This window comes from Teleopsis dalmanni, chromosome X (assembly GCF_002237135.1).
Source record: "Teleopsis dalmanni isolate 2A chromosome X, ASM223713v2, whole genome shotgun sequence".
Taxonomy (NCBI): domain Eukaryota; kingdom Metazoa; phylum Arthropoda; class Insecta; order Diptera; family Diopsidae; genus Teleopsis; species Teleopsis dalmanni.
In genome coordinates, this window is record NC_051848.1 from 44,333,126 (window position 1) to 44,344,075 (window position 10,950).

The window sequence follows — 10,950 nt, forward strand, 5'->3', positions numbered from 1 at the left end:
TTCTATGAGAATAATAATAAAAAAATAAAAAAAAATTTCAAATTTTTAATTTACTAAAACTCTGGTGTTACATATCATCAAATATCCATCACATTTGGCCTTTGTTGAGTTATTTCGAATAATCAAAAAATTAAATTGTTCGAAAAGTAGTTAAAATAAGAAACAAAATTTTTTCAATACTTTACGAAGATCTCTTGACTAGAACACATACATTTTTCATTGACTTTTCATAAATAGTTTCAGCAACCAGAGATGTTATACGAGTGCTGTCTTTTAAGTATTTCGCCTAGCAATGAAGACACAGTGGGTCATCATTGAAAATGATTTTGTTTTTCGAAGTGTTCTCCAATAATTAACACACTTTTGCAATCAACTGAACAATTAACACACTTTTTTCGAAACAATTATGCCACTCTGAAGTTGGTATCTCCAAAATCAAAGTTTCGAATGTCTCAATGTCCTATTCGAAAGTAGAAAAACGCTTGCCACGTATTTTTATTTAATGTTTGGGGACACAAAAGAAATCAAGTCGGGCCTCTTAGATGGATGAGCCATCAACTAATTCAATATATTTTATTATTTTATTCTTATTAATTTTAGAATGTGTACATTAAAAATGACATTAATCTTTTATTTGAAGACTGTAATTTTCGCTTGAATGAAATAAAAGCCGCTTCATTTAAAATTCATATAGAATTTTATTTTTATTTTTTAGTCAAAAGATTAAAATAATTGCAAAGACGAAAAAACTTCCTAATTTTAAATTTACAATTAGTTTTAACCTAAAATAATTGTGCTTCTTTTTCAAACATTAAAATTTCATTAAAGTTGACGAGGCTATATTTAGTAATACCTCGATCAAAAAATGTGTGAAAGACAACATCCTTCCTAGTCAATCGATCAGCCAGGTCATCATCTGAAAATTTAAAGCGCATAAGAATAATTCTTTATTCATATTTAAAATTCAAAACATTTTTTACCTTGGGGACGATAATCAGTTAGTATGTAGACATATTTATCATGACAATCCCTTACCATATACTTATTAGCGAAGGATAGATCAACAACAGCTGGTAGAACAATACGTTTTCGTAAAAACAACATTTCACCCTGCGGTATAGGAAAAATGTTTTCCTTCCTCTGCATCGACAACAACACTTCTTGCGCATTCATGGTAATATTACGCTTAAGTCTCTCGATGAAACATCGTTGGTTTTTATAGTCCACAATTACGGTGTGATTTTTTCTGAAGTCATGATAAATTTGAGTAGATAGACTACCACTGACATCATAAACATTTATAACTGCTTGGACTCCCATACTAGCAGTTATATTAAATTGAATTTCTTCACGAAGGAAATATCCATAGGGATCAATTAAAGCATCAATTAAAGTTTCAATATATTGTGACGCTGTAACTGTCTTCCAGGTGGAATTCAAATCATCTGTTTGACTTAACACGTACGGAATTGATCCACTATAATTGTCATGGATGGGAATTGCACACAGAGCAAGATAATATTTATTATCATGCTTGTGATTAACCTTCAAATAAAATATGGAAGCGAGGAAAGAACCCGTCATTAAGGCAGCAAGAATAATAAATGTAGTCATAAAAATCTTTGCACGAAATCCGCTTTGTTGCTTATAGTATAATTCCTCGTGGCACAATTTATATGCATCATACCACTCTTGCTCATGTCCTTGGAGTAAACTATAGCGAGTGTTTGCCATACTAGTTGCGATCCTGTATTGTATTTATCCCAGAAGAATAAAATAGCAAAAAATTTAATCGGTTATTGAATTCTTCCAAACTTATTAAAATATACAAAATCTCACAATTTTCGAGGAGAAAAAAAATTAAACTGACTTGATACAAAAATTTATATTCATGTTTTTATTGCCGAAATTAAAAAACAAAAAATCATAGCCAACTAATATATCTCGTTTGTCTAATTTTTGATCTAATTTTTGTCTAATTTTTGATTTATGATCCGTAATCAAATAAATAAAATATAATAACTAATAACAGTCTGTTGAACAGTCTGACACTCTATCAAGATTACGACTTGACTTGACTTACTTAACTAAACTGGCCGTTACAGAAGTGAGTCTTCTTTGACCGTGTCCAGTATTCATTGCCAGTCAATCCAGTGAGGGACTTCCTATCGCCAATTGGTGGTACCGAGTGACTTAATTTAAATCGTTGTTCACCTGATTTTTCCACCAAAGAAGTGAATGTCCTTCATTTCTCTTTCCTCTAGAACGTATCAAATTAAGCGCCTTTCTAGAGGAAGCACTTTTTTCTATTCACACGATATGACCAAGTCAGCGAATCCACTGAATTTTTATGCGCTTTACATTAATTTCGCGGTATGGCTCATGCCACTTAATATTCCATCTAATTTAATACTCATCGGCAACGCGTAAGGAATCATAAATCATAAATCAAGAATCATGAATTTTACCCTTTATAACTGTTTACGTATAATCATCCATTTCATTGTAGTTGGTGTATATTTGGGCACATACACTGCAACAGTTATTTTATTATCTCATTGTAACTAGTATTGACATATACACCAATAAAGCACCATGACAATAAATCATAGAAGTAGACTAAATAAAGCAATACTTTACATCTACTCATAGTTTATAATTCCATTTTATACAATTACCTACCATGGCTTATAAGAAAATATGTACCATTACGCATAGGACGACGTCGATTGAAACGGTAAAGTGAGTAAAACTGTCTGCGTTTTTATTACTTTTAATATTCCTATTATGACTTCGAACCAAAACCTATACGAAAACCGAAAAAAAACCGTTCCTTATGTAGGTGCGTAAACCGGAATCGAACCCAGTTTACCAGAACGGGAAAGTTCCAGTTTAAAGCACTGGTTTCTGTAACTGAGACTCTATATAAGAATGATATTAAGTCATTCAGATTGAAGTCATTTATTTGCCCATTAGCTGTCGATAATAATGGCAACCGTTATTCTTTTAGTTCACTGTCTTGTTTTAGGCATAAAATTGCATATTTCTGCTCTACAATTATTTGAAATAAATAGCTTTCTGTATAATATAATAATTATTTTTCAGTTTTTTTTAAATAAGTTTTTTCCTAAATTATTTATATCACAAATTATTTATGTAATTAAAAGGAAATAGTTTGATTTTTAAAAAATATGCATGACATAAAGTTAATATTCAACCAAATCTTAAACTAAAACATTTATTAATTGCCCAAACCAATTGCTATAGACAGTATTTGCATTAACTGTATTAAATACTTCACCGCAATTTGAAAGAGAGTCTCGAAGTGAATCATATTACTCTACACTAACACTACTACTATGTTACCCTCTATGTAAACTATTCGATGTAATGTATGGTATGAGACACTGAAATTTAGGATCTCTATACACATCCCAGTTCAATGAAATTAGAAGTGCATCTGTAAAAGGATTCACTTTAATCCATGAAAGTGTTACGAGTAAATAGAAATTAACTATTCCATGTAGTATTGTTGGTTTTGTTTATTTTGTTTAAATTAATTACGTTTAAAATGAAACAAAACAATGGGGGAAACTTGATAAAAAACAGAACGGAACCATAAAAAGTAAAAAATCATTTCCAAAAAGTTCAAAGTGCAATTTTGTTATCTACTTTTCAGCAAATTGAATTACGAAATCAAGACTGAATAGTTTTTTATTCAACTTTATATGATTATTTATAGTATTTTTTCATTCCCTTTTCATTAGTTGTTGTTCTTGTTTTTTGCGGATTTTCGCACTTCCGTCCGAGAGCCGCAAAGCATTTTTTGCTTTTACGTTTCCGTTAGACTTAACCTTTAGAAAAAAAATATAAAAAAAAAAAATTTAATAAAGTGAATGAAATAAAATGTGATGTGTATAGAAAAACATAAAAAATACTTTACCTCTCCTCTGCTCTCAGCCTCAGCCTCAGCTTCAGCCGCAGTGCAGCACCGATAAACTAAGTCATCATGTTGAAATGTAATGTTTCTGGAACGAAAATAAGCGTCACAGTTAACTTAAACGCCATTTTCACTAAACTGTCAAGTTGACAAAATAAGCTTAGTTCCAACAACAATAACAACAACAATACCAACAACAGCAACTAATACAAATCGTAACACCAACACTAACACCGACACCGACTCGAGAACGAAAACGAAAACGTAAACGTAAACGTAAACGTGAACGAAAGCGAACACGAATACAAATATTAAAAACAACAACGACTGCATTAGCAAGAGAGAAATACGAAAAAACAAAAGAAAAAGCAAATGCAAAGCCAAAACAAGTGATAGAGGCAACAAACTGAATGAGCAGTTGACAGCAGCGAAATCAGAACGAACATAAGTTGAAGCCAAAGCAAATCCCTCTAAATGAAGTTATGCTCGACTCTGTAAGGCAGGGACTCTGCGACTACTTAACTCGATGCTACGACTTTTTTCACTTTTACTCACTTTTTTTTCACTTCACTCGAGCTCAGTTTGCTTTGCAGTAAAAGTTATGCTGATTTATTTATTTTTGTTTTAACTTTAATTTTATTTCGTGTTATTCATTACTTCAATTCCTCGCTGCGTACGGTGTTACCACACAAAGGAGTCAGGTGCTTGCATTTAGTCGAAGAGCAAGTTTAATGCCAACGGATACGGTAGAAATTCTAGAACACTTGCGAAAGCGATGAAGGAAAAATTAACTCTGTTTTATGACATTGATCAAGGTAACATTGAGATTCTAATCCAACGTAGCAGCAAAAATTTGAATTTTTTTCCATATACTATAATCCCTCCAAAGTTGTTCAAAACTTTTAAACCACACTAAATAATGTATCTTCAAACTACTCCATCTGGGTAGATATCTAATAATACCGTGAAGAAAAGTAATACCACGAACACCTTCCAGAACTTCACACATTTCCTTTGTAACTATCAAGCTTTGGCTAACAGAAAGAACAGATTTTGGGAAAGTACTTTCTTGACACATTTTATTATTTGTGAAAAGAATTGACCGCTACATCTCTTTTAGAATCAACCACAAAAACATGATTTGTTAAGTAAACCCACAAAGAAAAATAAAATAATGGTGAATCCTATGAATTTGATGAGAAATTTATATAAGAAAATATATAATTTCACACTTAAGGACAATTCCCCTAGCAATGAAATTAATAGAGAACATATTTTATGTAGCCTGTTGTACCATTCCCTTGAAAGGATCTTTCACATAAAAACGAACTAATAAGTGAGCTCATAAAAGAAAAACAAGTGGTATCAAATCGCATGAGCTTGTTGGCTAATTCATATAAAAAAACACTTAAGATCATATGTACGAAGAATTCATTTAGCAATGAAGCTAACATATGACAAGTTGTATGGTTTGTTGTACTATCTATTATACCATAGTACTATTTAATACATATCTAACAAATCCACTTATAAAAATTACTTAAATTACTTAGTCAGTATATTTACACTGACACTATAATCTCTACCTAATGGATAAAATGTAACTACTATTCACTACTAGAATAGTGAGCTTTCACGCTTTCAACGATAGTTAAATGATTCACTTTATAAAGTAGCGAAACTTAAATTCAACATATATTATATAATATATATGATAGTTTTATTTGAGATATGTTACAGGAACTTACATATTTAAATAGCCATAATAATCAATTGAAGGATTTTGGCCTAAGGCAGCACTTCTCTCTGCGGTTTGTATTTTTCCCACCTGCTCACTTCACAGAACTTAAACTACTCCAACTACCACTTCGAACATTTTTTTCATTTGAAAAACTTTATCCATTGCCATAACGTGACCGAAACGATGAAGCTGTTAGTTTCACTGTACTATATCAATAACGTGATATGGCTTGTAATACACGTAGTTCATTCATAGCCACTGCCAACTCATGGAGAACCAAAGATCTTACAAGATCGTAAAGATCTTATCTTGCGCTTTCTCCACTCTCATACATCAAGTGCGGTTTCTATTTCTCCTACTTGCTCACTCCACAAGATTTAAACTACTCCAACTACCACTTGAAATATCTTTTTCACTTGAACATCTTTATCCATTCTACCGATAAGATCAAGCCAGTGAAGCCATTGGTTTTACTATACTATAACAATAACGTGATATGGCTTATAATACAGGTAGTTCATTCGTAGCTATTTCCAACTCGTAGATAACCAAAGATCTTACAATAATTTTTTCTTTGGAAAACTTCCAACGTTGCTTGTTCATTCCGTGCTAGCGTCTATGTTTTTGCGCCAAACATAAGCACAGGTACGATGTGCTTTAAATATAACATAAATAGCCGATCAACACGTTATAATTAAAAAAAAACATTAAAGACTTAATGTGCAATAGAGAATCGTTCTCCATGTTTTGAAATTGTTTGGGACCCACTGCTCAAAATTATAAGCATAGATGTTATATTATATGTAATTGATATTTTAATTAAACAGAAACTTAACTGCAAAAAGCATACATTCTGCTCAAAAAGTATCCGGATTTTGTTGTTTGTTAATCACTCCTTACGTAATAGACTTTTTACAAAAATTGTTATGTTGGTACACCCTTTCTTGACATATGGTACAAATTTGAGCGCCATCTGTTAATATGAGACTGTCTCAAATCTCATTTAGCGAATTTTACTATAGAAAATTCTTGTTGTGCGCGATTTTTTGATCAAACACGGCACCAATGTCATCGCTCAAGCACCATAATCGCCAAATTTAGATCCGTGTGACTTTTTCCTGTTTCCGAAACTCAAATTGCCCCTTCGTGGTAAGCGTTTTGAGTCGATTGAATCGGTAAAAGAGAATTCGCTGAAGGAACAAAAAGCCATACCTTCATGGTTTATACGAAAAGTTTATGAAAGATTGGGTTAAGCGTGGGAATGTGTATCGCTTCAGAAGGAGCATATTTTGAAGGAGATAAAATAAATTTGGAATAAAATTTAAATTTGTGTGTTTTATTTACAAAATCCGAGTACTTTTTGAGCTAGAGGTACTAAATGATATATAGATGTATAGAGATGGATCTCTGATCTAATGCAGAGTTCAATTATGTATAATATATGTTGCATAAAATTTATTTTGTTCTTTTTTTATTTATATATATTAAATTCAAAATATTTAAAATAAAGACTGGTTGAGATTTATTGTTTGTTTATTTGTGTATTTAGATATATATAATATTAATTATTTTTATTTGGTCATGATTATAGCATGAAATATTTGAAATGAATAGTTTTTAATAATATAAAAGAAATGTTCTTTGTTCTTAATTATTTTATTTATAAATTTATATTAAATTTATTAAATCTAAAATTAAGTTAATTTATTTGATACAAGATTTGAAGTTCCTAATATGTTCAAATATAAAAAACTATTAGACAGATAGTAGGTATATAGTATCAATGTGCATCCAATTTCACTTCAATTAAATATTTTGAAATACATTTTTGTTAATAAAAACTTTTTGTGAATTTGTGAAAACATTTTTATTAGCTTTTTTATTTTTCATTTGCTTTACAAACAGAACCGTAGTTATTTTCATAAATAAAAACCCTAAACAACAAAAATATTTGTATTAAAAAGTGAACTCCAAACTAATCTAACTTTGAATATATAGTTACAAAATGTTTAGTTGATAAATAATATTGTAAATAATTGATTTATGGCACAAATACTTCATATGTTTGTGGTATGTTAAAGTTTCGTCAAAATAAATAACAATTATTGTTTTCAATCACTGTTGTACTATTTTGTGAATAATATTTGTTATTTATATACTGATTTTGTTTTCATTAATACAATTTTTTTTTTTTTTTGTACAAAATATTGGTATAAAATATTGGTACTCTGAAGTATATTTGTTAAAGAACTGTTTAAGTATCGATTACCTCCTACATTTCACATAAGGATATTAACTTCGAATCATTAAGCAATGTGCTCGTTATCAGCAACCTGAAATTTGGCACTCCCACAATCAAATTAAAGGTAAATAATTTTCACACCTATTTAATCTCACATAAGACTAAGCGCCTTACCGATGTCTCTCCTCCCGGGCCCTGCCAGGCCAGGCCAGGCCAGGCCAAGCAAGGCATTTCCCGCTTGTGTTCCCACATGTTTGCAATTACCTTAAGAAGGCTTAAAAATATTACACGCAACTTTAAAACTTCTTCGAGTTTTAAAAAGATTTAAAAATGGAATTTAATTTATTTTAAAACTTTGCTATAAATTAAGGTGTTTAAATTCTGCACTTTTACTCCTACTTTGAGTAGGAGTATGGCTTTCATATATCTTGTAAATGTAATACGCTTACATTGAAAATGTATTAAATTTATGCGAACCACTGGGAAATATTAATCATTTTAATTTTATGCCACGCCGCATGCTCTACTGGCAGAAGCGATAGCAACAACAGGTTTTGTTACCCCACTTATGTTCAGGATGTACATAAAGAAATCTTATATTTATGAAGCCAATATACATTGTTAATAACCGTAAGGGCATTATGGAAGGACGTCAGTAGCAGGCATTACCTGAGCACAACTGAGCAGCACGGTACTGAAGTATGTGCTGTTGAAAATAAATTGATTTAAATTGAAAAATTGTAAGTAACATTTTGTTGGTGGTTTGTATCTCGAATTTTGTTTTCCCATTAATCGCTAAAGAAATTTATCTTATAGGAAAACACAGAACAAAATGTAAGCCAAAATCACAGGAGATAAGAATAAAGGACCACTACCATTGTGACATTTGTGCACACATTCTGCCGGTACCGACTAATAAAACAAATTTGATTCATTACACACAGAGCTTGACTACAAATATGCAAACATCGCAAAAATATAATGGACACTTCTTGGTAGTCGAAGAAGTACGTTTCGCACACTTAAGAGCAAGCACAGGATTTTTGATACCAACCGAAATGTTGTATCACTCTCTAAGAATGGAACAATAGAATCAAAATAGTAAGTACATTTCAAATAAATAATATAATATATAAAAATAGAATATAAAAAATAATAATAAAAGAAATTTAAATGTAATTTTTTGAGAATCCAAAAGCTTTCAATACTTGTGCCAATATATATAGTATAAAAATATTAATTCTCTTTCTCCACATTTTACACTAAAAGATATATATGCAAGAATTTTTAGAGGGTCTTGAATTTACCGCATGATCGCAAAGAATTCATTGTCATGACTATTAGAAGGTTTAATAACAGTGACATATACTAATTCCCGTTAATGTAGCATAAAAATAAAAATTCTACTTTCAAATAAAATTTTATATTTAAAGATGTATACGTAAGAGTTTTGGAGGGGTCTTGAACTTAATGTTTGATTTTATTGCCATTACTATTGGAAAGACTAACAACAATGGCATTTACTAATGCCCGTATATGTAGAGCATAAACATATAAATACTACTTCTTCATATTTCGTACTAAAGAATAGCTCGAGTTTTGAAAAGATCTTGAATTTTATCGTTTAATCGCAAAGTATTCATTGCCTTTGCTATTAGAAAGACTAATATCAGTGACATATGCTAATGCCCGTATAGTATGTAGAGCCCACAAATACAAATTCTGCTTTGAAATCAAATTTTATATTAAAAGATGTATAAGCAAATGTTTTGGTGGGTCTTGAAATTAACGTCTAATCGCAAAGAATTCGTTGTCATTACATATTTAAATGGCTAATAGACCTTATTTATATTGTTGACATATTTAAGTCAATTTATTTCCCCTGTGTAACATGATGAATTTTTGTATGACCATACAGCTGTTTCGAGTAATGCCAAATACCTATTATCAGTAGTCTTGGAATTGTCTTTTTTTATTTAATTATTTATAAATAATTTGTTGAGACTGCAAGTACCAAGGGTTGACCTCGTACCCTGCCAAATTTGAAGCTCAGAGTCAGTGTTCATTGGCCAACTGCCCCAAAGCCATACTTTATATTTGTGTAAGAGTTTAATAACAAATTCACTTGTGTGTTATATTAAAATATTAGATAAATTAAAAAAATATTACTTAAGTCAAATCCAAGTTTTAGTAAGTTGCCCACCTACCCAATAAGTTGAGATTATTAAATCAATATGCATAGAGTAGAGTACAAGCAACATAAATTATTTTTGAAAAACGTTGCTTAATAAATGATATGTATACCAATTATCATCCTAATAAAAAATTTATATATAAAACTTTTATATAAAATAAATATTGCTCTATAGCTCGCAAACATAGCTGGTCAACTCAAATATTAAATATTTATTATTTACACAATATATTATAAAAATTATTATGATCCTCAGCCTTATTCAATAAAGATTAGCTATGTATATCAATGGACATTAAAGATGTTAGAACCTTTGATATAGCAGTTAACTCGGAATGAACGCGTATATAGCAAAGATGGTAGAATAGTTTACCATTCTAATTACAATAATTAACAAAAACTAAAAATAAATTGATATTCGCAGTTTACAAGCTTAACTTCTTAAGAAATTATCAGGTCATTCTAAATCTCAGTAATTTTCTCTAGTTGCATTTAAGATAATAATGTAAAATATGTGCATGAATGTTTGCAATAATATATAATATAAATAATACCATACACAAAAATATATCACACTATATACAAAAGTATATAACATTACATAAAAAATATGTTAAATTAAATAAAGTGAATTATAATATTTTAATATTATATATATATATATATATGGAATAGCATATAATATTTTATACAATAATATGTAATATTACATATAATAATTCACAATAACATCATAATAACAAATATTTTCGCTTGCAATCAATTTGATTAGATTAGATCCTTTAAGATAATTCCGATATCAAAGTAGGATACATTAACCCTTTTTTTGTGGG

At 30.0% G+C, this 10,950-nt stretch overlaps 1 protein-coding gene across 1 annotated transcript; it reads right to left on the reverse strand.

The window, feature by feature from the left end:
* Positions 1 to 782: 782 nt before the first annotated feature.
* LOC119662178 lies at positions 783 to 1,798 on the reverse strand. The gene is made up of 2 exons (XM_038071742.1): positions 981 to 1,798; positions 783 to 916 (listed from the first exon to the last, which is right to left on the reverse strand). Exons 1-2 carry the CDS (start codon positions 1,732 to 1,734, stop codon positions 783 to 785), a joined length of 888 nt encoding a protein of 295 aa, XP_037927670.1. The 5' UTR covers positions 1,735 to 1,798.
* Positions 1,799 to 10,950: the final 9,152 nt, after the last annotated feature.